General features: G+C 41.8%; 1 protein-coding gene across 2 annotated transcripts in view; it reads right to left on the bottom strand.

The window, feature by feature from the left end:
- Positions 1-1,755: 1,755 nt before the first annotated feature.
- The window catches only part of LOC103567649 (zinc finger protein 709-like), a 216,618-nt gene continuing 190,396 nt past the window's right edge, over positions 1,756-27,977 (bottom strand). The window contains exons 1-4 of one of the 2 annotated variants that reach the window (XM_070625416.1): positions 23,076-23,222; positions 4,788-4,914; positions 4,523-4,583; positions 1,756-4,144 (exon numbers count right to left, since the gene is read on the bottom strand). In XM_070625416.1, coding sequence (XP_070481517.1) covers positions 2,467-4,144; positions 4,523-4,583; positions 4,788-4,914; positions 23,076-23,078 — 1,869 coding nt within the window. In that variant the 5' untranslated portion in view covers positions 23,079-23,222 and the 3' untranslated portion in view covers positions 1,756-2,466. Of the gene's footprint in view, positions 4,145-4,522; positions 4,584-4,787; positions 4,915-23,075; positions 23,223-27,977 lie in introns of those variants that run through there. The other variant, XM_070625417.1, reaches the window with a different exon arrangement.

Here is a 27,977-nt window from a genome sequence, read left to right as displayed (position 1 = left end):
AGCCCCCATTTTCTATTAATTACGTAAATATATAGTATTTCAGGCAGTGTTATGAATTTTTACAAATATATAGCAATCCTGTCATCAAAAGATGGAAACATGCCACCAACAAAAACAACACTCTTGTAAGTGCCCATTTGAATGACACCCCTCCAAAACCTAAGTTAACACTAAAAAGAAAATGGAAAAGAGAAATAATTTATTTTGCTCTTTATTAAACCTCATAGCTGTTACTGTTGTTTTTGACTTTCCCACAATATAGCTTGACATTTAAACTTATGGAAATTAAACCTGTGAACAGCAAAATGGATTATGGGGCTTTGAGGATCATTGAAACTGAAGAATGAATGAGAAGTTAGTTTTATGAGAAAAACTGTAACTACAGAAGACTAAAAAATATAGTTTTCCTGAGGAAAAAATACCTGAATTTGTATGCACATGATAAAATTGACTCATAATGTATAAGGATTAAATGAAGAAAAATGCAAAGTATATATGAAAATCCATAATAAAAATGGATTTTAATATATTGAGGAAATGAAAACCAGAAAAATATTTATTAGCATATAATGCCTCAGAAAACAGATGATAAAATATATCAACGAAACAACTACAGAAGAGTTCATTTCACAAGGAAATGCACGTTGTTTTCATGACATGCAATCGAATACTATGTTCAGCTACAAGTAACAGGAAACACAGTGTCTTCCCGACATGAGCAAGGTGACTGTTCTGACATGGAAGAACTGGGTCAAGGCAGCCACTGTGCAATGCAGCAGAGAAATGAACTCCCACATCCTTCTTTTTATGCCCCATTGTAGATGCCATGGCGACCAGGAAAACATCCTCAATGGCAGTACTAACGGTATAAGGTGTTTCCTGTACAAATTAAACCTCACACAGATATGATCTAAAGAGGGGAATCAGAGAATACTCCCAACCACAAAGGTCTGCAGTAGCTCTCTGGTTGACCCAAGGAAACTGTAGGTCATGTATTTCAAGCCTTACTGAAAAATCCCAATTCTAATGGATCTTTGATATGAATCTTGTGGAAACATCAGTGGAAAATACACCTGTAAGAAAATGGAAAATAAACAGATGGTGGTGGTTTTCAAGATACTCTTGACTAGAACGGGAACGAATCCAGAAAAAGGGATGGAAGATGGTTTCCTTGAAGCTCTTATGTAACTGTCTTCTTCCCTGTGTGGTGGCTCCAAACTCTGCCTGATGCCTCCACTGCTTCTGCCTTCTATTGGTGAATTCCAACATGGAACCATAAAGGGGGTGGATTCTTAAAGACGCAGTTCATAATATTAACTCCCTGACATAATGCAATACAGCGGCGATATGTCCAGCTCTAGATTTTGTTGCCCTAATTTAATTAAATTAATTTAAAGTGTATTCAAGGGCCGGCCTCATGGCTGAGTGGTTATGTTTGCACACTCTGCTTTGGCAGCCCAGGGTTTCACCAGTTTAGATCCCGGGCATGGACATGGCACCACTCAGCAGGCCATGTTGAGGCAGCATCCCACATGCCACAACTAGAGGGACCCACAGCTGGAATATGCACCTATGTACTGGGGGGGATTTGGGGAGAAAAGGCAAGGGGAAAAAACGATCCGTAACAGTTGTTAGCTCAGGTGCCAATCTTTAAAAAAAAAAAAAACGTATTCACCAAATACCTGTCAGAAGGAAGAAGAGTGAGCAAAGGCTCAAATATGAAAATAAGGATTCACATGAAAGAACGCTGATAAATTTGCTATACACAAAAATTTATTCCAACTGTTTAATAGTATGGAAAATAAAAACAGGCTCCTATACTTACCATCCAAAAAAAGGAGCTTTCTCTAAGAAAGGAACAATATATACAACAGATTAGGCATATCCAGAAACTGCTATATAAGGCCAGGAAGAAAATCCCAAGAAACACAAACTGTCACTTTTCGATGACCCCTTAACATAGAACAATTAAAACATTATTTAAAATTAAAGTGAAAACATTATTAACTGATTTAAGGAAAAAGCAGTAGCTAGTAATCTTATGTAGTATTGATGAAGAATGACTTACAGAATTATCTCACCTCAATATTCATTTCTGAAAGTCATTAATAGAAATCCAGAATTCAATGTTGCACTCAACAAAGAGGCTTTGCAATATATTTGCAATATATTTACAACTTTTATAACAACTTTCATGTTGAAAGTTTTCTAGAACATTATACACAAGCTAATTTCCATCAAGCTTTTTCTTATCACTTAAATTTCAATTTCTTTTTGGTGGGAGTTTCACATATAATGATGTAGGTCAACTGAAGTCTTTCCCACACTGTTTACTTTCAGGAGGTTTTTATCAAGTGACTTCTTTTATAACTTCAGAAAGAACTCAGATGACAAAAGATGACAAAAGGCTTTCAGACATTCATTACATTTATAAGTTTTCTCTTCTACATGCGTTCCCACATGTCCTCAACAGTTTGCATGAGAAATAAAGGTTTTCTCACTTCTATGAGTTCTTTCATGCCTTCGAAGAGAACTGGGAAAATCAAATGCTTTACTGCATTTTTCACATTGATAAGGTTTCTCTCCAGTATGAGTTCTTTCATGTTTTTGAAGAGAACTGATATAACTGAAGGCTTTATTGCATTCTTTACATTCATATGGTTTCTCTCCAGTGTGACTCCTTTCATGTCTTTGAAGTAAACTGGGAGAAATGAATGCTTTCTCACATTCCTTACATTTATATGGCCCATCTCTAGTGTGAAAGATCATGTGTGACTGAAGGTTTGAGAGAGCTCTAAAGGCTTTCCCACATTGCTTACATTCGTAGGGTTTCTCTCCAGTATGAGTTCTTTCATGGACTCGAAGAGAACAAGGATAACTGAAGGCCTTACTGCACTTTTTACATTCATAGGGTTTCTCTTCAGTGTGTCGCCTTTCATGTCTCTGAAGTGAACTGGGAGAAATGAATGCTTTCTCACATTCTTTACATTTATAAGGTCCATCTCCAGTGTGAAGCATCACATGTGATCGAAGACTTGAGGGAGCTCTAAAGGCTTTCCCACACTGCTTACATTCATAGGGCTTCTCTCCTGTATGAGTTCTTTCATGGACTCGAAGAGAACCGGGGCAAGTGAATACTTTATTGCATTTTTTACATTCATAGGATTTCTCTCTCCTGTGATTTCTTTCATGTATTTGGAAAAGTTTAAGAGAAATAAAAGCCTTACCACATTCTTTACATACATAGGGTGTCCCTCCAGTGTGAGTTTTTTTGTGTTTTTTTAAGTAAGCATGCAAACTGAAGGCTTTCCCACATTCTTTACATTCATAGGGTTTCTCTCCAGTGTGACTCCTTTCATGTCTTTGAAACAAACTGGGATAAATGAATACTTTCCCACATTCCTTACATTTATAAGGTCCATCTCCAGTGTGAGTGATCATGTGTACTCGAAGGTTTGTGAGAGCAATAAAAGCTTTCCCACATTCCTTACATTGATACGGTTTCTCTCCAGTGTGACGTCTTTCATGTATTTCAAGAATTCTGGGAAGACTAAAGGCTTTCCTACAATGTTTACATTCATAGGGTTTCTCCCCAGTGTGTCTCCTTTCATGTATTTGAAGTAAACTGGGAGAAAGGAACGCCTTCTCACATGCCTTACATTTATACGGTCCATCTCCAGTGTGAAAGATCATGTGTGACTGAAGGCTTGCCAGAGCTCTAAAAGCTTTCCCACATTCCTTACATTCATAGGGTTTCTCTCCTGTATGAATTCTTTCATGGACTCGAAGAGAACTGGAAGAAGTGAATGCTTTACTGCATTTTTGACATTTATAAGGTTTCTCTCTAGTACAGGTTCTTTTATATATTTTAAGAGAACTGGGAAAAGGGAGGGCTTTCTCACATTCCTTACATACATATGGCTTCTCTGCATAATTTTGATAATCATATTGTTTGTGTTCAGTGTGACATCTAACTTGCCTTTTAATGGATGAATGATGCCTGAAGACTTTTCCACATGCACTACATTCACATGGTTCTCCTCTTGCAGTTTTCTTGTTCACACTGAGATTTGGAATAAGGGTGACATTTTCTCCACACTGACTACCCTCTTCACTTTCACAGAGTCTCTTACCCATAGGACTTCTGTAAAAAATCACAAGTACATTATTAATGATTTTATATTTGTTATATTTGTTAAAATTTATAGGAAAAGTTTAGGTTCTCTGCCTTGTCTGAATTCTCAGAAACTGAATATACTAAATGCTCTGGGAGAGAACTTCAGCCTTGCTGTTATCCAAACAGTGATATTCATATATAGGGTTTATTAATACCTTTTCCAAGTGAACTATTTTGCAAAAGCTGACATCTACCTCACTTTAAAAAAGTATACTTGGTGAAAATTTTGTAAGAAAAGCTAAATTTGAAGCAATTGTTCTTTCTTTTGTTTGCTTCTTTTGAAAATTTCATAATATACCATGATTGTCACGTGAGATCCTGCTTTTATTGTTGAGTGTGACTCACCTTTGCTTTCTCCCCTGGTTTTTGTGCTCATCTTCAATGTCATGATCTTCCCATGTTTTTCCTGAAATGCAGACCCAGAAAGTTGATTCCAAAGTATCAGAAATTCTAGAAACATTTTTAGATTCTAAGACCATGATGAGCTATGACAATTCCTAGTTTGTTTACCAACATCTTCCACTTCCATATGCTCCATCTTGGAACAACATTGATGAGCAGGAAACACTTTTCTCTAATTGATGCAATGAAGGAAGGTCCTCATTCTTACCTACTGAGGCCAGGTTCCTGAAAATTTCCAACATCACATCTCTGTAGAGTTTCTTCTGTGAAGGATCCAGTAAAGCCCACTCCTCTGGGGTGAAATTCACAGCCACATCCTCAATGGCCACTGAGTCCTAAAACATCACAAATATGTTTATAGTAGGAAACATAAGACCGATAGCCCTGGACATCCATCCTCCATTTCTAGGAAGGTTACATATGATTCTGTCATCTCCAAACATTTACTCTGATGTGATCATAAAAAACTCACTGTTTTGAGGCTGGCCTAGTGGCATAGTGGGTAAGTTCATGCAGTCTGCTTCAGTGGCCCAGAGTGTGTGGGTTCGGATCCTGGGAGCAGACCTACACAACACCTGACAAGCAATGCTCTGACAGCATACCACATAAAAAATAGAGGAAGACTGGCATGGGTGTTAGCTCAGGGCCAATCTTCCTCACCAAAAAAATTAATAATAATAATAATAATACTAAAAAAAGAAGAAAAACCTCACTGTTTTTATGTACACATTACCTCATCAATTGAACAGCATCATGAACTCATGAGAATGATTTACACATTTCTGCTGTGATCACATTTCAGCAAATTTCTCCGTAATGGCATGATCCAGAGCATGTTTTGGAATGACAGAAATGCTATACAATGAAACAAATATCATTACCAGACAAAAAGAATGAACACAATATCATCAAGCCTAGGCCAACCCTCTATTACAGAAGGCTTAAAATATACATAATGGGAATACTTGAAGGAAAAGACAGAAAGAAAGAAACAGAAGAAACAAGTGAAGCAATAACCAGCAAAATATTCTAAAATTAATGGGAGCCAGCAAGCTGTACATCTAGAGTTCTCAGAGAAAACTCAACATGATAAACTCCAACAGTGCATACCCCAGGTTATCACACTCACACTACAGAAAAATCAAGACAGAGAAAATATATAAAAATGCCAGAGAAGAAACACACCTGAGGTATAAAGAAATAAAGATGTGAATTAAATTGGACTGATTTTCAAGAACCATGCAGCAAGAACGGACTAGAGTGAAATATTTAAAGTGTTGAAAACTAAAACAAACCCCACTCTCCAATAATTCTCTGTACAGCAAAATTATCTTTCAAAACTAAAGGAAAACAACGACTGAGACAAAAGTCGAGGAAATCTGTCATGAGTGCACCTACTTTGAATGAACTGCTCAAAAATGTATCAGGAAGAATGTAAATGATAAAGAGGATTAGAAAAGAAAAAATGAAGGTAAAGTAAATTTTACACTTCCCATAATCAACATAACACGTTTACAATAATATTAGCAACAATGTCTTTGGTAATGAAAACCTTACGGACAAGTGATATAAATGACAGCCACGTGACAAGGCACAGGGAGGGGAAACTGGGAATACTGTGTTAAGTGGCACTTGCACACAGTGAAGTGGTACAGTGTTATGTGTTAGAGGAGGTGGGTTAGTTGTAAATGTATGCTGAAAATTCCACCACAACCAGTAAAAGTGTTTTTAAAAATGTGTAATTGATAGGCTAAGAGAGGAGAAAAAAAGAATCAGATAAAAGGTTCAATTTTAGCCAGAGAAGGTGGAAAAAAGTGGAAGACAAAAAGAAACAAACAAGGGCAAGATATAAAAAACAGTAAAACAAGCGGTAAATATTAATGCAGCTTTATCAATAACCACTTTAATCAAGGGTCTCAATACAATTGAAAGATACAGTAATATCAGATTTTTAAAAAACAAACTTTGTTACATACTGTCTAAAAGAATCCCACTTTCAATATAAAGAAATGGACAGATAAAGGGTAAACGGATGGAGAAAAACAGACCATGCCAACACTAATCAAAAGAGAGCTGCCATAGGTATATGAATTATAGACCATGCAGATTCCAAACCAAGGAAAATTCAGAGATAGAGAGGGGCATTGGAGCCTGATAATGGGGTCTATCCTCCCAGAAAGTACAGCAATCCTTCATGTGTATACGTGTAACAACAAATGGGCAAAATGTACGAGGTAAGAACTGATAGAATGAGAGGAGAAATAGATGAATCCAGTAAAACAGCTGTAGAATTCAACACCCCCTTATCACAAAGTGTGAATTCCATTAGGCAGGCACTGAGGAAGGACAGAGGTGAACTGAACAGCATCATAAAACAACTGGATTCACTGTTATCTATAGAATACTTCATACAACAACAGCAGAAAATACATTCTTCTCAAGTTCACATGGAACTTTCGCCAAAACAAACCACGTTCTAGGACACAGGGCAGCAGACTTTAACAAATTACAAAGAAGAGAAATCACAAAAAGATGCTCCCGCACCACCTAGGCATTCATCTAGAAGTCAATAAGAGCAAGAGAGTTGGAAACCCCAAAAATGTGGAGAGCCAACAACACACTACTAAATAATACATAGGATCAAACAAGAAGTCCTGGGCTGGCCCAATGGCATAGTGCCTAAGTTTGTGTGTTCCATTTCAGTGGCCTGGAGTTCACAGGTTCAGATCCTGGGTGCAGACCTAGCACTGCTTGTCAAGCCATGCTATGGCAGCATCCCACAGAAAGTAAAGGAAGACTGTCACAGATGTTACCTCAGCAACAATCTTCCTCAAGCAAAAAGAAGATTGGCAACAGATGTTTGCTCACGGCCAATCTTCCTCACACACACACAAAGAAGTCTCAAGGAAAATGAGAAAATAGTGTGAACCAAATGAAACAAAACACAATATACCAAAGGTTCTTGGAGGCAGCTAAATCAGTGCTAAGAGGGAAATTTATGCCATTGAACAAATACACTGGAAAAAACAAATACCTATAATCAATGACGTAAGCATCTACCTTAGGAAACAATAAAAAGAACAAATTAAACCCAAAGTAAGCACAATCAAAGAAATCACAAAACTTAGACAATACATCAATTCATTATGGGAAATTAATGGGTAAAAATTCAAGCAAAAAATGCTAGTTGCTTGACAAGACTGATAAACATCTGGTTAAGGTAACAAAGACAAGAGGGAAGACAGAAATTACTAATATCAGAAAGGAAAGGAGGGGGAAATTAAAATAAAAAAGGCTTTTTATAAAATCCAACATCCAGGGGCCAGCCCGGTGGTGCAGTGGTTAAGTTCACACATTCAGCTTTGGCGGCCCGGGGTTCACCAGTTTGGATCCTGGGTGAGGACCTACACACCACTTGTCAAGCCATGCTGTGGTAGGCATCCCACATATAAAGTAGAGGAAGATGGGCACGGATGTTAGCTCAGGGTGAGTCTTCCTCAGCAAAGAGGAGGAAGATTGGTGGCAGATGATAACTCAGGGGTAATCTTTCTCAAAAAAGCCACAAACATCCAACATCCATTTACAACAAACCAGTAATAGAGGGGAACTCCCACTTCTTGAAAAGGTACATTTTTATGAATCCTGTACCTAAGTTTATAACATATATTCCATATGGCATGTTTGTCTGTGTGAAATATCTGAAAGAATTCACAATAGAAATAACTTCTGGAATTAATAAGAGACTACGGGAAGGTTGAAGGATATGTGAGTCAATGCTTTCCTTATAGACCCACACAAATTCAGTGAAATGATCTTTGACAAAGAAGGAAAAGACAATGCAAATGAAAAGGAAAGTCTTTTAAACAAATAGGAGTGAAATATTGGATATCCCCGTGCAAACACACATGTGTACGTGCACCCCCAGCTTTCCAGGGCTCTGCAGCTCCTCTCAGGATCAAGGCTCCTTCCATGGGGGTGTGAGCAGTAGGACACCTGCAGGGTGACGCTCCCCAGGAAGGACAGCTGGGCCTTCAAGGCCTTCCCTCTGCAGGCCCGAGGGGGCCTTAGGTTGAGTCTTTAACTGCAGGCCTCAGCTGCCCACTGCAGATGCTTTGGAACATCATTTTTATTTCAAATGAGACAAACCCAGTGTTTGAATAATACAGCAAAATCACTTAAACCCAGCCTTTCCATGGAAAATAGGGAAGAAAATTACAAGGCACTTTTTTTTAAAAAAAGATTTTATTTTTTATTTTTCCTTTTTCTCCCCAAAGTCCCCCGGTACATAGCTGTATATTTTAGCTGTGGGTCCTTCTAGTTTTGGCACGTGGGACGCTGCCTCAGCATGTCTTGATGAGTGGTGCCATGTCCGTGCCAAGGATTCGAACCCACGAAACCCGGGGCTGCCGAAGCAGAGGGCGCAAACTTAACCACTTGGCCACCAGGCTGGCCCCTACAAGGCACTTTTAATAACTCAACTAGAAAATCCCAAATGGCTATTCCCTTCAGAAAAAAAAAAGTTATTTCCATGGCAAGAAATCACACTTGACCACTTGTGTTCAGCACGTCTAAGACCTGGAATTTCATTTGAAAACATCCAAATGTAAAGAACAGAACTCAAAAACTTACTACACATGTTCTGTGAAAGAAAGTGTAAAGTAAGTATTCTTAATAAATGGAATGCAATACAGGAATATTTCGTTTTTTCTGAAATTCACCTTTTTGTTTCCTCTTTTAAACTATTTTATATTGTCTTCCAACCTGTATGCATTAAATATACTTACCCTATTGAAAAATGGAGACTTAAATAAGTGAATAAACCTTTTGTTATGTCACAAATCTAGGGGGGGCTATGTCAACAGGATGGATCACCCAGGAAAGTTTCTGGAGAGGAAGCTCCAACTAAAGGACTTCCCATAGGATGTCTGGGCCCAGAAAGATCCTGGGGGAGACGCACAGGGATTTCATGCAACATAGTTCCAGGTGGTTATTCTCTGTTTCCTCTCATGAAAAATATCCACAGACAAATATAATCTTTAAAAAGATCAATCCATGGCTCTGGGGGATAATGATAAAGGGAAAATAGTGCATCTGTTTGATGCACCACGGAGGACGAATAGTTGATAAAGATGCTGTGAATCAGAGAGGGGCAGGTGGCTTTGGGATTGCAAGGGGGGATCTGGAAATTCAGAGACTTACTGGCAGTCCTAGGAAGAGCTGGGCTGGAGGACAGGGTCGTGGATTTGAGACCCTGCTCCCCACATATTTTGAAAACTCAGGACAAAATGAGTGCCCCCTGGGGAGCCCCTTGGAGAAAAAGGAGCTACTGAAGACCCCACAGACACAGCTCCTCCCACACGTGAACCCCAGAGACCGAGTCACAATTGTCCCTGATGACCCTCCCCATGGTCACCACACAGTCTGGGAAGATTCGGGGCAGCACGTGCAGAGCTGCCCAGAGAGGCTCTGGAAAGAAGGTGCCATGCGCAGTGACAACAGGACACCCCAGAGTCCTGGCTGCCAGCCCTGCCCCTACACTGTAGGCCAGAGGGGACTCAGGTCTGCAGACTCCCAAGGTGACCGCGTGGAGACTGGTCCCAACCGGTCCCTCCTCCCCATCTGCTCACCCCGGGGCCAAACATTCACCATTTCCAGGTCTCCTGGGTCCCCTGAGTCCTTCCTATGACTCCCACAGCCAGTGCAGATCCCAGGGTGACGGGCTGTGGCAGAGCCACCAGGGACCCCTAACAGCAGGAGAAAATGGACCCCACACCTGGCACTTGGCTATTAATATATTTTCTCAGTTTCTGCTTATTTGGGAAAGCATTTTATCTTTATCTTTTACCAGGCAGTTTTGGTGAATATAAGGTTGACAAGTATTTTCTCTGTATACTTGGACTATTTTGTCCCTCTGCCTTCTAACCTCCATTTTCTCTGCTCACACACCTGTTAATTTTCCTGGGGTTTCCTGTAAGACTTGGGTACTTTTTTCAATGCTGCTTTTTTACTAGTGTATACTTCCTACTTTCCTGTATCTTTGTATGTCTCATATTTTTGATGCAAACCAGACATTTTCGGCAATATACTGTAGCAACTCTGGGTACTGGTCCATTTCCTACCAGGGCTTTTTATTGTTATTAGCTTATTTACGTTTTCAGTGACTCGAAGGATTGTTTTAGCCAAGTCTGTGTCCTCAAAAGAGAGTGAAAATTCTTTTTCCTTTTTTAGTATTTTTTTTAAGGTATGCTTTTTGGTGAGGAAGATTGGCCCTGAGCTAACATCTGTGGCCAATCTTCCTCTTCTTCCTTCTTTCTCCCCAAAGCCCCAGTACATACTTGTATATCCTAGCTGTATGTCGTTCTACTTCTTCTATGTGGGATGCTGCCTCAGCATGGCCTGATGAGCAGAGCTAGGTCTGTGCCCAGGATCCAAACCAGGGAACCCTGGGCCACAGAAGTGGGACGTGTGAACTTAACCACTATACGACCAAGCTGGCCCTTGAAAATTATGATATAGCTCCAAGAATAGCTCCTAGAATCGGGCATAGCTTTGGGTACATAAACTGTCCTGAGACAGGAATAATGGCAGGACTGTCCTCCTCTTTCATGGACACACCCCGTGGTTAAAGTAGATTAATTGCTGGCTGATTGCTCTACTGTTTTCACCAATGTCCTGGGGGCATAACCTGCTCTACCAAATACTGCAGTGAAATTCTGGCTCCTGTGTAGAAATACTTGCTGAAGTCCCTGTTTGATATTTGTTCTCACCCTTGGAAGCCTCCTCATTAGTCTAATCCCCTGGTTCTTTTCAGAAAACTAGTCAGCCGACGTCCAAGCTGTATCTTCATTAAATACACAAATCTACTAACTACCTTTCACCTCATTCTCCACTTTCTGAGACTGTCCTCTGACTTGAACCTTCCATGATCTTTTGCTGGCCAAGTTAATCCCTTTAGGAAGGAAATAAGGGCTGGGTTTCATAGCTGGCTTTTCTCCACGTTCAGGTAAAATCTTTGTGCCAGGACTCTCGAAATGCTGGGGGACATCAGGAAGCCTCTCTCTGGGTGACAATCCCATTTTAGGGGCTGAGTGATCAGTGCAGTGGAGAGACAGCAGCCAGAGTCCTCTTGATTGTCTCATGTTACAGCCACCTCATGAGCTGGGGAAAGAGTGGTCAGTGCCCAGCATTCTCAGCACAGTATGAGCACAGCAGAGCCTCTGCACCATGAGGAGGGGCTGGGGCAAGAAGGGGTCCCCACATTTCACAGGAACCAACGAGGGACTGAAATTCAGCAACAGGTAGCTGCGGGCAGGATGGGTAATGTTTTGCTTTGTTTTGTTTTGTATTTTGAAGAAGATTAGCCCTGAGCTAATTGCTACCAATCCTCCTCTTTTTGCTGAGGAAGCCTGGCCCTGAGCTAACATCCGTACCCATCTTCCTCTGCTTTATATGTGGGACGCCTACCACAGCACGGCATGCCAAGTGGTGCCATGTCCGCACCTGGGATCCGAACCAGCGAACCCCGAGTCGCCGAGAAGCGGAACATACGAACTTAACCGCTACGCCACCAGGCCGGCCCCCTGGATGGTTAATGCTGAAGTCCTGCTCCTCCTGGGAAAAAGCCCCCTTCTGGAAGCTTAGGGAGGGAGAACCTTGTCTTCTGGTTCAGGGAGCCAGCGCTATGGAGAGGAGGGCTCACTTGCTGAGCTGAGAGCAGGGAGGGAGTGGACATGGTTCAAACCCTACACACTCTCCCCTTTCTCACGGAATTTCCATTGATTTTCTTGAACAGATGTTCCTCGTTTGCTACTTGCCTTTAGGAAATTTCCAGAGGTTTCACTGGGTTATTTTAAAACAATTTCCACCAGTTTCACTGGGAAGTGGATCTGTGGAGCTCCTTATATTGTTATACCCCTCTAGTGCATTCACTACACTGCCCATATCAGAAATCCTCTCCAGATTGACAGACAATGGCACTACAGACTGTAATATCACTTCTCATTGCATAGAGAAACAGAATTGAGAAAATTAATTTTTTATGGCTCATAAAAATGTATTGTACACTTCAAAAACTTATTGTTTAGAGGATTAACACAAACAGCTGTGGCTTCCTTTTAAAAATACATTACTTAACTGATTATAAACTATTGTTAAAATGAAAATCACAGGCCCTAAATGGGGTCACTTTGCTGGGCGCATGTCACCAAACTGGTGCTTAATACCTAGCCTGCCTGCAGCTTCCACCTTCCCCAGGGAGGCAGTCTTAACTGGTCAGTCTAGGATTCTCTGGTCAGCACCAACGAGGTAATGTGCCACATGGGCCTCTCCATCCCCCAAAGATGAGGTCATCCACCTAATAAGCCCCTTTTGTCCCCAAAGAGAGGTAACCTTTCTAAAGTAATCCTTTATTCTGTTTATAACTTCTTGTTTCCTGCCTTTAAAATCTGACAAGATGTTTGAAAGGATTTAATAACCTTATAACCAGAAACATGGCCAAATTGCAAGCTGATATTCAGAGCTTGATAGAAAAATATATATATTTTTTGCCTTCTCCTCTATTCTAAATGTACCCAGAGGGAAAGGAAAACATTCTTTGGGTGGATGAGTCACCCAAATGGGTGGTCGGATGGGTGTCTCAGTCCTTTAGCACCTAGGGTACAACTCACTTCTGTGAGGAATTGGGAGTAACTGTCTTTATCTCACAAATCCTTGCTAAACTAGAAATGAAGCTCCACAGGCAGATAAATTCCTTTTATCAATCCCCAAACCTCCCCTTTTCATCCTAAAAGGCTTATAAATTATGGGCCTTAGGAGATCAAAGTCTTCCTTGGACAAATGTGCATTGCTTCCCTGTGCCTCTGAGATATAAATGTTAAAGTATGAACTTCACGGAGGTAATTCTTATCAACAGAAAAATAAAAGGAGGAAAAGTCACTTGAAACTCAGGCAAAGAAAAATCTCTTAAGTGCTTCTCACAGATATTAGTGAAAAGCTTAGCCATCTCAGTAAGTGACCTTAACTTATTCCATCTACCAGAAAAACAGCTTAGATCCAACTTCTTAACTAGCATGTCTTACATTATCATACCTGTCTATAATAAACGCCCTGGTGCACTGTGTTCTCTCAAAAACTTTAAGTGCATGTTTGCAGCTGCTAACCACCAAGCAATGATCTCTCTTGGACTGGAAATTCAAGTAATTCCAAGGGCTTCAAGAGGATTTTGCTAGGAACTGAGGACAAAGATCAAATATCTTTCTTATTATATCATAGAAGGTCAAGCCCAGGGACACAGGCTCACTAACAGATTGAGACCAAATCACTGGACTGGAGGGTGCTTCCCCTCAGCCCACACCTCCCTCTACACCAGCTGGGCTCTTGTTCAATATTAGTGAACTGCACTGAAACAACTACATGCTTTCCAGTAACATCAAAAAGAAGACAAGGATGTCCCTTCTCACTCATCCTCGTCAACTTTGTATTGGAATTCTTAATGAAGTTAGACAGAAAAAGGAAATAAAATGTACACAGATTGGGAAGCAGGAAATAAAACTGTCTTTGTGGCATAAGACTGTCTATAGAGAAAATCTCAAAGAATCCCTAACAGCAAAGAAAACCCCTTGAACCAAGAAAAGTGCAGAGGAAGGCTGAAAGAAAAATTTGTTAACATACAAGAGTTTTTTACTTCTTATAAATCCACACAAAGATGAGTTGAACTCATCTTTGACAAAGGACCAAGGGCAATTCGAGGGAAAAACACAGCCTTTTCAGCGAATAATTGTGGAAAAATTAGCCACCCACATGCCCAAAAGAAGAATCTAGACACAGACTTTACACTTTTTAGAAAAATGAACTGAAAATGAATCATAGATCTTAGTATGAAATGTAAAACCAGGGCTGGCCCAGTGGTGCAGTGGTTAAGTGCGCACGTTCTGCTTCAGCGGCCCGGGGTTCGCCGATTCAGATCCCGGGTGCGGGCATGGCACCGCTTGGCAAAGCCATGCTGTGGTAGGCGTCCCACATATAAAGTAGAGGAAGATGGGCACGGATGTTAGCTCAGGGCCAGTCTTCCTCAGCAAAAAGAGGAGGATTGGTAGCAGTTAGCTCAGGGCTAATCTTGCCCCCCCAAAAGAAAAGTAAAACCACAACACCCTAAAAGGTAACATAGGAGAAAATCTAGGTGACTTTGGGTTTGGTGATTAATTTTTAGATACAACACCAAAAGCAAGTTCTAAGATAGAAAAAAATAAGTTTGACTTCATTAAAATGAAAATCTTCTGACCAGTTAAACAGTGTCAAGTGAATAAAAACACAAGTCACAAACTGGCAGATAATCTTTGGAAGTCACTTATCTGACAAAGGACTGGTGCCCAAACATCCGAAGAACTCTTAAAACTCAACAAAAAGAAGACAAACAGCCCAGTTATAAGTGAGCAAAACATCTGAACACACACTTCAACAATGATTTACACATGGTAAATAAGCACACAAAAACAGGTCCAAAATCAAACGTCACTAAGAAATTACAAATAAAAGTCGAATGAGATATCTCCACACACTTATTACAATGGCTGGAATTAAAAACACTGAGAACAATGAACGACGATGAAGACGGACAGCACCAGGAACCCTCAGGCCTTGCTGGTGGGAATGGAAAATGGTGTGCCTACTTTTGAAGAAAAGCAGTTTCTGAAACACAGTCTACTCTTCCCGTATGATACAGCTATCAGGTTCTTTGAACTGACCCAAATGAGTTGAAAACTGATGCTCACAAAAATCCTTACGTGGGAATGTTTATAGGAGCTTTATGCCTACCTGTCAAGACCTAGATGTAACCAAAATAATTTCAATAGATGAATGGATAAACAATCATGGGTACATCCATAGGATAAAACATTCTTCAGTGATGAACACAAATGAAGTTATCAAGTAAGAAAGACATGGAGAAATTTTAAAATCATACTGCTAATGAAAGAAGCCAACAGGACAAGGCTCCACACTGTATGATTCCAAGCATGTGACATTCTGGAAAATATAAAATATTGAAAGATCATTGGTTACCAGGTATGTGGGGGTGGGAGGGAGGAAGAATGAACAGATGGAGCACAGGAGATTTTTAGGACAGCGCAAGTGTTCCATATGATACAGAAATGATGGAGACACGTCCTTTTCCAGTGAAACCCCACAGACTATAAGACAGAGTCAACACTAATGTAAACTATGAACTTTCATGTGTCAAATTGGCTCATCAAATGTAACAAATATACCACAGTAATACGAGATATAAAATATAGTGTAAACTGTGTGGAGTCAGAGGGGTTATGTGGGAAATCTCTGTACTTTATGATCAAGTTTTGCGTAAACCTAAAACTGATCCTAAAAACAAGTGAAGTCAACTAGGAAAAAAAGATAAAGACAGGCACATTAATATTCACCCTTGATGACTGACTGATGACAGAAACAGACTATCTTTCATTCAACTAATTTGAATTTATTTCAATAAGCCATTATGGTGCTCTATGAGGCCTGCATCATGAGAATTGAACAAGAGAAGAAATTTCCATCGACTGCCGTGTTAAGAGGGCAGCACTGTATATTCTGAGAAGTGAAGGGGCTGCCTTCATTACTATCAGTAGTGTCCGGAACTCCCATGTGGATAAAGAGTATCCTGATGGGGCTTTGTGTGTGGCCTTAGTATGTATAGAGACAAGTGTTATTTTGGTTTCTATTGTAGGTAACTGTGAGGCAAGAGACTCCTAGAGTTCTTCTACCACAAAGGGGCAACTCTCAGGGAATCACCCATAGTCTGTAACGTCTGCAGCTGGAGCCCATTGCTGGTCAGTGCTAAGAAGACTGCTTGATGTGTGGTCAGTCTGATGACCTTCAGGTCTGGTCCTTCATCAGATTTATCCCAATGAAGACATGAAAAGCAACTCTGTCTGAGCTCCATCATATAAATGAGGTGTCCCTAAAGTCTATGAACTCCCATTGCTTTTCACTCAGGGAATCCTAAGGAGCTCTCCAGGGAGCCTCAGGGGTCTGAGAAAGGGTGACCTCCTTCAATACCATGCACCTGGTAAGGGACTGAGAAGAGGGAAGACCACCCCTTCCTGTCGGCAGGATATCCCAGAGGGCCCAGGTTTGCCTCCATCATGTCTCCAGGGGGTCTCAGTAGCCATTCTGAACTCTTGGAGAGGTGTATCCAGGTCCCAAGTCAAAATGGACTGCTGGATATTTGATCCCATGATCAGAGCCATCTACTTTCACGACAGCCTCGTAAACAGAGATAATTACGCTCTAATGGCATATAATGTCGGGCCTAGGGCAGGTTCTTGTATCAGAAGCCTATGGGCAACTTAAGGCGACCATGGGTACCCCAGGAGACATGACAGTAGGTCACTGAGGCCTCCGTAGTGAAGGAGTCTCTGAGGACACTAACAGGAGTGTTTGCAGAAGGACAATTTGAAGAGTCTCCAGACTTTCATGGTAGGGGTGCCCATTCAAGGTGGCAAATTCACAAGTAACAGCACAAATGGGGTCAAGTAAAATTTGTAAACAAGGAACATACTGCCTCTCAAACATCAAGAGAACCTAATAGTTTTTGTGGGTGCTGAGAGGAACAACAGCTATTTCCTCATGGTGTCAAAGAAGGAGTGGGTCTCAGATTATCAAATAGTTTCCAGGAATTTAACAAAGTTGTCAGGGCTTCACATTATATGTGTGGCAATGTCTCATCCATTTTTGTGAGCTCATTTTTTCAATATTTGTATGTCCTGAATGTCCTCAGAGGAGATGTCATCAATGTGGTCTTGGAGAAACCAGGATGCAGTTCAGACCCCGCCTGCAATGACTATGGGAGGGCACAGCTGTGGAAGATGTATGCGGATAACCCAATAAAGGGGCATCATGTCCCTTCAGAGATGAAGGCCAAATGCAGCTGAGAGCCTGTGGACATATAGGCACTGGACAGAAAAGACTTAGCCAAATCTGTGAGAGCAGGATATTTACCAATTGCTAATTGACTGTAGTCAGTAATTTCCACACTGTGGGGACTGGGTATAGAGGTCTGAGTGGTGCAAACACAGCTGCAAGGTTGAGATAAACCACTCTGAGGTGTCAATCATTCTTTCCAGGTTTAATAAGACAAATTGAGCTGTCAATCAAAGAAACACTTAGAAAAATCAACTCTTCACTAACTAGACTGTCTAAACAGTTTCCAATCCTTCAAGGCCGTGTGTAGTTTACATTGGGACATATAATATACCTTGATTTAGGGGGTAATGTCCCTGGGATCCCAATTTGTCAAGCCAATTTGTAAGTGGCAAAGACTTCACTTAATTTTAAATTACTGATCATTGGATCAGAGTTTCTCAGCTCACTTTGGGATATTTTAGGACAATAAGTGCTATTACCAGGGAGAATTTAGGCAAGACCATAGTTCTGATGGTTAAGGAGAAACATCTGTCCTCAACATTATATTGATTAAGGCTCCTAAGATCATCAGGGGCACCTTCCTTAAATTTAATGGGATCCCAGATATAACTCTAAAATTCCAACTAGGATCGATTAACTGCTTGAAGGTTTCTGAATTTGTACATTACATCAGAGAGCAAAATTAATTCAGAAGCTATGCAGTAGAGGCCCAGAAGACAAGCAGTGTACCTCTTATCTGTTTTGTAATGTAAATTCTTTTAGTATATTTTGGATTTCAAATTGGTTCAAACTGTGGACCTTTCTTTCAATAGGTGTCTCTTTTGTCCCCTCCCTCTTGTCCTTCCCTGTTTTGTTTTGGGTTTTTTTGGTCATCGGATATACTTTGGGGGAAAGGCATCCTATCTATCCTGGTATTTATATATGTTTTCTTCCCAGTGTCATTAACTTTAGGAGCCTCCCCCATGACTACTGGATGTTGTAGTGAGTTTAAGGTCCCTGGATTTAAGCCAGATTTGAACTAATCCCTTTGCTGTGTCATAGTGGTGCCATGCGTGTTGTCTCCTAAAACCCCAAGGGTCAGGTTCTTTCTCCAGTAGATGCAGGGAGAGCAGCAGAGGTACTTAAGGGTCCAGGTGAGCCCTCTGGCCTTAGGAGTGTGGACTGCACCTTCCATCTACTGGCTGCCCTTCTCCTTCTCTTTCTCTTTTTAAATGGCAGCTGTTTCAGGAGTGACCATTGATGGGCCCTCTTCTTGCACTGGCTGTAGTCCCCCTGTGCCACACCCATCCCTGGGGCAGCTTGGGGCCAAAGCAGCCTCTGTCACAGCTTCACTCTAACACACAGATTAATCCCAGCAGACACAAAACAGGACCTCTTTAAAGAGACCCTAAGGGGCCGGCCCCATGGCTGAGTGGTTAAGTTCGCCCGCTCCGCCACTGGCGGCCCAGGGTTTCGCTGGTTCGGATTCTGGGTGCGGACATGGCACCACTCATTAGGCCACGATGAGCTGGCACCCCAAGTGTCACAACTAGAAGGACCCACAACTAAAATATACAACTATGTACTGGGGAGATTTGAGGAGAAAAAGCAGAAAGAAAAAAAAAAGAAAGAAAAAAGAAGATTGGCAACAGTTGTTAGTTCAGGTGCCAATCTTTAAGAAAAAAAAAAAAGACCCCAATCCCATAATCCTGCTCCCAAATGCCTATAAATTCTTGAACTTCCCAACTCTGGTCAGCTGAACCTAGAACAGAGGCTTTGAGAGTCAACAATGCAACATGGGGCAGCACAGCTCACAGCCCAGCTCCCCAGCGAGCAGTAGCCCACGGCGCATGCCGCCACCAGGCAGCAGAGCAGGAGAGCAAGTCAGAGCAAGAGAAGACAGACGGGGTCACGTCTGGACATGCTGCTCAGGGTGCCAACTGTTATGGTCACCTGCAGAGGGGTGGTTCCCTTGTTGAGACTGATGCCAGGGTGGCACACACACACACAGACAGGATAGGAAAAGGCTCAGGACTCACATAAGAGAGGTCTGAGGGGAGGGCAGGGCCGGCCTCTCAAGCAGCTCTCACACGGCTCAGAAAGCAAGGAATGGAGTCTGGCCTGGGGCTTCACTGGGCCTGGGGGTGGGGCCTGGGCAAGAGCTCTGCACACAGGCAGGGGCTGGGGTGGGAATCTCCTGCCTGCACTAGAGGAGAGAGCACCCAGGCTTCCTCCTCAGCTTGTCCAGGTTGGGGCACAAGGGGAAGAGGGTGAGTGAGGCTTAAGCTGTGAGCACTCAAACATCAAAACTGTGGATTCTGACTCGTTATTAATAGGACAAACATGAGTAAAAATATATGAATTTGCAACAGCTTGTTTTTATACAAAGAAATAATAACAGGAAGATCAAAAAATAATCAAAACTGTGTATCTGGGGATGACGTGAATAACAGCGCTGGAGGGGGGTACCAGGATATGTTGGCCATGAGTGTTAAGTTAGACTTTGCTTTATTTATTTTTAAAAAACAGAGAAACTACATTTTGTTAACACTTATTTACTTTTTTTTTAAGATTTTATTTTTTTCCTGTTTCTCCCCAAAGCCCCCCAGTACATAATTGTATATTCTTCACTGTGGGTCCTTCTAGTTGTGGCATGTGGGATACTGCCTCAGCGTGGTTTGATGAGCAGTGCCATGTCCGCGCCCAGGATTCGAACCAACGAAACACTGGGCCGCCTGCAGCAAAGCGCGCGAACTTAACCGCTCGGCCACGGGGCCAGCCCCAAAGGAGAGCCGTTTTGTTTTTTTTGAGGAAGAGTAGCCCTGAGCTAACTACTGCCAGTCCTCCTCTTTTTGCTGAGGAAGGCTGGCCCTGAGCTAACATCACGCCCATCTTCCTCTACTTTATATGTGGGACGCCTACCACAGCATGGTGTGCCAAGCGGTGCCATGTCTGCACCCGGGATGCGAACCAGCGAACCCTGGGCCACAGAGATGCAGAACATGTGAACTTAACCGCTGCGCCACCGGGCCAGCCCATAACACTTATTTACTTTTAACTTCTGTACATAGGACACTACTGTAGGATTTAATTCCTTTAAACACTAACAGTTAGAAAAGTGAAAACCACAAAATGAAAATTTTCAAATCCTAGTCTGTCCTTCCCTTATATCTCACACTGGGGTATTTTCAGGAGTAAGCAGTATATTTTACTGCAATAGGGGTTTGTGTTTAACCCTAAACTGTATTGGGTTTTCAAAGATTAACATAAGCTTTCAGAAGTTTTCTCACATCAATCAAAATAGAAATTCAATCAGTTTAGCCTTTTAAAATTCTATGTTCTCTAGACACAGGCACATAGAAAAAACTGATCTAAAAAAGGAAAATGTGCTGAAAAAGTTAATACATTTATCAAACATCTTAGGTTCTCTTGCCTAAAAGGAACAAAATTTGTATTTGGTGCCACAATTTTTTTTTGCTTTCCTTACATTCTATCTCTCCATCAACTCAGTTTCAGGGCCCAAGTGCTAAGGGAAACTAGAGCCAAAGGGCTGCCCTATTCCATCGATAAAGGAATCCAAAGGGAAGAAACACAAACACTGGAATCAGCTCAGAGGAGCAGCCTGCTTCCCACAGGACAGAAGGAAAGCCACAGTCAGAAGGTCCCATGTTCCTGACTCTCCTGGTGGAGACAGAACCCTGGAGGGGGTCAGTTCCTGGAGAAGGAGGGGAGGGCACCTGAGCAGCCACAGGAAGGAGCTCTGGGAGCCCCACACACCCTCCTCTCCCCAGGGAACAGTGCACACGCTCCCTCTCTCAGGCTCCCATTCTCACAGTGAGGAAACTCAGCTGGATTCAGTTTAAGGTTCTGACCCAAATGGACCCCCAGATTAATGGGCCCTAATCCAGGACACAGAGCTCCTGACTCTCACAGACTTTCTCTGTGTAAACAAATTACTCTCTGAGCACACCTACACTGTGGATGCAAAACTCCAATTATGTCTAGAAACAGGCCCAAGGGAACCACAGCAACAACCTCAGAAAGGGCATCACTCCCCACCCCATGAGCACGTGCACCCCCAGCTTTCCAGGGCTCTGCAGCTCCTCTCAGGATAAAGGCTCCTTCCATGGGGGTGTGAGCAGCAGGACACCTGAAGGGGGAGGCTCCTCAGGAAGGACAACTGGGCCTGCAAGGCCTTCCCTCTGCAGGCCCAAGGGGGCCTCAGCTTAGAGACACCGACCTCAGGCCTCTGCCTCCACTGGAGTTTTTTTGGACCATCATTGATACCTTAAATGACACAAATCCAGTGTTTGAACAACGCAGCTCAAACACTCACACCAGTCTTTATGTGGAAATGAGGGAAGAAAATTGTATAGCATGCTGCTGGCTCAACAGGAAACCCTACAAGAATGTACTGCATTCCAGGAAATCAATGTTAATTATTTCCATAAAAAGAAATTGTTTTACAAAATATTACTCATACTTGAGCACTTCAAGTCTGCCAGTCTCAGCCCTGGAAATCCACTGGAACTCAGCCAAAACAAAAGAACAGTCCTCAGAATATTACTAACATGTTGGGGGAGAAAAAAAAATCGAGTTTTTAAATCATGCAATGAACTACTGGAATGTTTTATTTTTTTTTCCGAAATACACCCCTTTCTTTCCTGTTTGGAAAAGTTTCATATTGTCTTTCAAGCTGCATTGATTAAATAAATTTATTTTCATTGAAAAGCTGAGACTATAAGAAAGTGAACATACCATTTAACAGAACAAACCCAAACAGGGGCAGTGCTGACAGGACAGATCACCCGGAAAAGTTTGCCAAGAGGCACCTCCAGCAAAGGACTTAGGATTGAACGTCTGTGCCCAGGACACATCCTGGGAGGAGAGGCGGAAGGAGTTCATACAAGGAATTTCCGGATAGCCATTCGCTACTTTTTTCTCATGTAAAACATCCAGAAACAAGAAACAAATTCTTTTAAAAGGGCCACCCATTCACTATGGAAAAATGATAAATAAAATATTGGGCCTGTTTCTAGTTGATTACGATGCTGTGAATCAGAGCCAGGAAGTTGGCGTTTGGGAATGCGAGCAGGGATCTGGAAATTCAGGGATTTATTGTCACTCCTGGGAAGAGCTAGGGGGACAGGGTTGCGGATTTGAGACCCTGCTCCCCAAACATTCAGAAAACTTAGAAGAAAACGAGTCCCCTCCGAGGAGAAAGGAGGCCCTGGGGACCCACAGACCGCAGCCCCTCCGCGCACGGACCCCGGAGCCCGAGGCCCGACTGTCCTGCGGGCCCTCCCGCGGGCCCCGCACCGTCTGGGACACGCGGGGCTGCGGGCGCACAGCGGCCCAGAGACGATCAGGCCCCAGTCACCGCGCGCAGGGACCACAGGACGCCCGGGGCCAGACTGCCAGCCCCGCCCCCACGCTGCGGCCGGAAAGGCCTGAGGGCCGAGCGGCGCCACCGCGGACTCGGGGCCGCAGACCCCGGAGGGGACCGCGGGAGGCCGGGCCCGCCCCGCCGCTTCCCACCAGCGCCTCGGAACCTCCGTGTCTGCGAAGCCCCGGCCAGAACGCTCACCATTGCTGAGTTTCCTGGGTCCCCCGCCGACCTTCTTACGACTCGGTACAGGTCACTCACAGCGCGACACGGTTAGCGGCAGAGCAACGTGGGGCCTGCAAAGGCAGGCGACCGGAGACCGGAAGCACTGTGGAGCTACAGGAAGTCAGGGGTTGTTGCCGCGCGTCGCCCCGCCCACTTGCCCCGAAGCCGACCCTGATTGGACGGTTCAAAAGGCCCCTCCGTCCTGAGTGACAGCGAGATGGAGATTACGTGTCTGAGCCAACCCAGAGCTAGAAATTGTCCTCTCTGGGGACTTTTCCGCTAAAATGGAATGCTACGAGGCCACTCGGGGAACTACGACCCTTCTTTGAAAACACACTTAAAATCACCTCCCCGTATGTAATAATTAATGTCTCCAGTCTGACCTTTGATCTTCCACCCAGCGCTTCCCCACATCCGCTGATATCATACTTTAAAAAAATCCTGTGGCCTCCCAAGCCCTGAGCCCTGGTGGGAAGTTGGAGCCCGCGTCCCTAGCTGGGCGCAAGGCCTCTTCTCAGTCTAATCACAAGCTATGAGATGTGTTCATTCAATTCTCAGGTATACGTTTTACACTGGAGGGAAATTTATTTTAGATCGTTTTTTGAATGTATCGTGAGAGAACTTTGAAATGGAAAAGGCTATAATATCCCTAAGGAAATTCAATTTCTATTTGGACTGATGTAACTGAAAAACAAGAAAAGGTTATGTAAATGTGGGATGTGCTGGAAAATATTCATATGAGTAAGAGATTGGGATGTAAACCTCTTTTGCATTGCAAAACAGTGTATTTACCCACTTATTTGAACCGTTGTGGGTTTTTTTGAGAAACAATACACATACAATACAATAGAGTCTTTAATGTTAACAACTCACTGGTCTTCAGTATATTTAGAGTATGTGCAATCATCACTGCAGTCAATTTCAGAACATTTCCATCACCTAAAAAGAAACCTCTATACCCTTACCTCTCGCTGCCCTATCTTCCCACCCAGCTCCCCCAAGTGCCAGCCCTAGATGAGCACTAATCTATTTTCTGTGTCTATAAATTTCCATATTTGCTGACTTTTGTATGAATGAAATTGTATAATGCGTGGTGTTTGTGTTGACTTCATTCATTTGGTACAATTTTTTCGGGGAATTCCATGTTGTAACATGTATCCATACTTCATTTTTTTTTAATTGAGATACAATTGATAAGTGACATTATATTCATTTCAGGTGTACCACAATAAGTCTAGTCAACAGCCATTACCATACAGAGTTACAATTTTTTTTCTTGTGCTGAGAACTTTTAAAATCTACTGTCTTAGCAAATTTTAAATATACAATTCAGTATTATTAACTGTAGTCACCATGCTATACATTACATCCTCATGGCTTATTTATGTTATAATACGAAATGTGTACCATTTGATTACCTTCTATATTTATTCCATCAAAGTTACATCTTATACATATTAAGTGTATAGTTCAGTAGTGTGAAGTACATTGACATTGTGAAACCAATCTCCAGAACACTTTTCATCCTGCAAAACTGCAACTCTTTGTGTATTAAACAACAATGCCCACTTGCCCTTGCCCTCCAGGCCCTGACAACCACTGTCCTGATGTCTCTATGAATATGACTACTCTAGATACCTCCTATCAGTGGAATCATACAGTTTTTGTCCTTTTTATGATGGCCCTGTTTCACTTAGCATGATGACCACACATTTCACTCATGTTGTAGAATGTGTCAGAATGTCATGTCTTTTTAAAGCTGAATAATATTCTGTTCTATGTGTATTTGTGTTTTGTTGATCCATTCGTCTCTTGATGAACACTTGGGTTGCTTCCACTTTTTCGCTACTATGAATAATGCTCCTATGAACACAGGTGTGCTGTTTGAGTCCATGTTTTGAATTCTGGGTATATACTCACAAATGGAAATGCTGGATCATATGGTAACACTTGCTGTAATATTTGAAAAAAATGCTACACTGTATTCCACAATAGCATCATGATTTTGCTTTCCCACCAGAAATGCACAGGGGTTCCCATGGCTGTTTTCACTTCCTTGATGGTGTCCTTTGAAGCACAAAAGTGATTAATTTTGGTGAAATTCAAATTATCTATGTTTTTAGTGTTTTTATTTTTGGTGTTATAACTCATAATCCTTTGCCAAATCCAAGGTCATATTTTTCTCTTTGTTTTTTCTGAGTACTATTGTTTTACGTCTGGTTTAGGTCTTTGATCTATTTTGGTAAATTATCGTGTGTGGTATAATGTAAGGGTCCAACTTCCTTCTTCTGCCTGTTCCTATCCAGTTGTCCAGCACCAATTTTTGAAATATTCTTTCCTCATTCTTGGTGCCATTTTTGAAAATCAGTTGACCATAGATGAATGGGTTTATATTTGGAATCTCAATCAAACTGGTTGATCTGTGTGTCTGTCCTTGTGTCATTATCATATTACCTGGATTACCGTGCGAGTAGTCAGATTTTAAATAGGGAAATGTTCATCTTATTACTTGGTCTTACTTTTCCAAGATTGGTTCAATGATCCTGATTTGCCTGCAGTTACATACAATTTATCAGCTTGCCATTTTCTATAAAGAAGTCAGGTAAGATTCTGAGAGGGAGTGTGTTGAAAATCCAATCATTCTAGGAAGTATTGTCATCTCAACAATGTTAAATCTAAGGATCCATGAACATGGGCTATTTTCCCTTTTATTGATTTATTGATTTATTTTTAGAGTTCACTGTTTTTTCTTGCCTCTCTTGGTTATGGAGTAATAAAGAAAAAGGAAAAAGATGGTATCACTCCAAGGTCTTTGCTCATTTATTAAAGATTTGCAATATCTGAATATCCAATCCACTCCAAACCTCACCTGATTCCTTTTAATTTCCAAAAATGCAAAATGATCTTTTTGAGTTAGCATTTTTCCTTTCTTTGGATAAATCTCCAGAAGTGAAATTGCTGAATCACATGGTGGGTTTATTTTAATTTTTTGAAGAACCACCATACTGTTTTCCATAGTGGCTGAACCAATTTACATTCCCTCTTTTTGCTGAGGAAGATTGGCCCTGAGCTAACATCTGTGCCCATCATCATCTACTTTTTATATGTGGGACACCTACCACAGCATGGCCTGCAAGCAGTGCCATGTCCACACCCGGGATCCAAACTGGCAAACCACAGGCCATCGAAGCAGAACGTGCACACTTAACCGCTGTACCACTGGGCTGGCCCCTATGGGTATAATTTTTATCCACATAGTATTTTTGATGCAGCCCATAACCTTTGGTATATTATGTCCTCGTTTTCATTCATTAACAATGTTTTCTAATTTCCTTACTGATTTATTTCACCCAATGGTTATTTCAGAGTGTCTTGTTTAATTTCTTAAAAACGTGAATTTGCCCGAAGTTTCCCGAGATAGTCATTTCTAATTTCATTCCATTGTGGTCAGAGATCTTAGTTTGTATTTTAAATTTTAAAATTCCTAGCGTTTTAAATTTATGAGGCGTTCTGTATGGCAAGCATATGATCTAGCCCAGGGAAATGTGTGCCTGAGAAGAATATGTGTTCTCTTGTGTAAGAAGTACACCAGACACCACAAGCCTTGTTCATATGCCCCAGTAATGATTCCACATTTGGAAAACAGCTATAATAGACACCCCAACCTCTTTAAGTTCATGATATTCTAAATTCACTGTCCATAGTTTTTTTTAGAAACAAACATGCAAATTAAAGAAGAAGGTGAATAAAAAATGCCCCCATACATCTCAGGTCTTTGATAATAGAACTCATCTCTGCAGTTCCTCCACGGATAAGGGGTTATTTGTGGGTTACTATCTTTGTTGGGGAACAGATCAAGAAGCACCCACTTGGCCTTTCCCACCAGAATATGCCTCATTAAAAGCATTAGGAAAGCAACATAGACATGTTGCACGTTAATAAGTATGAATATTTTCATTCTATATCTTGGGCCTAGTGAGCTAATCTATTTTCATGACTTTGTTAGGCATTTATAATTTTTTTTGAAGATTTTATTTTTTTCCTGTTTCTCCCCAAAGCCCCCCAGTACATAGTTGTATATTCTTCGTTGTGGGTCCTTCTAGTTGTGGTATGTGGGATGCTGCCTCAGCATGGCTTGATGAGCAGTGCCATGTCCGCACCCGGGATTCGAACCAACGAAACACCGGGCCGCCAACAGCGGAGCACGCAAACCCAACCACTCGGCCACGGGGCCAGCCCCACAGGACATGTGATCTTAATTCAATAAAATGTGGTGTTATGTATAATGTATGCATTTAAGCAATGTTCAGAAAATTGACCCCTTATCAGTTGCAGTAATTTCCCGGTTATTTTCTGTTTAGCTTATTAAATAAACAACGCTATCATATCTAATAACAATATTGCTTCTTCCATCTTATTCATCAGATTGATCATTGTGTTTTCTGACATGAGACTGTAGATGAAAGCTATGATAAATACTTGGGGTGAAAAGAAGCATCTTTGATTGTTGTTTGGATTGGTTCCTCCTTTCAGTGGATTGTCCACACATGAGTTCTTCTTCATGCTCTATTCCCAAACATCCTCTATGAGTACTAGGCAGGCCTGGCAGTCATTATGCCTGAGAGTGACCATGGGATTTTAGCACCAAAAAGTGACTAGAAATACTGAGGTAGCCTATGCAGATTTCACTAAAAAGCAAGGGCCATCTATTCCATAATGGGGATTTTAATAACCCCAGTGGGGAAGAGCAAATTTTTTTCTGATTCTCACAGAGGGTCCATCTTAGTTAATGAAGCATCATTCTTAATTTCAAAATATGAGATAAAGAATGCACAATGGCATAGCTTGGTCTGAGTCAGGCAGCTTGGTGATGAATCG

Source organism: Equus przewalskii, chromosome 6 (assembly GCF_037783145.1).
Source record: "Equus przewalskii isolate Varuska chromosome 6, EquPr2, whole genome shotgun sequence".
In the NCBI taxonomy this organism is placed as follows: Eukaryota; Metazoa; Chordata; class Mammalia; order Perissodactyla; family Equidae; genus Equus; species Equus przewalskii.
The sequence above is the reverse complement of the archived record's forward strand: the minus strand, read 5'-3'. Positions and strand labels throughout refer to the sequence as shown.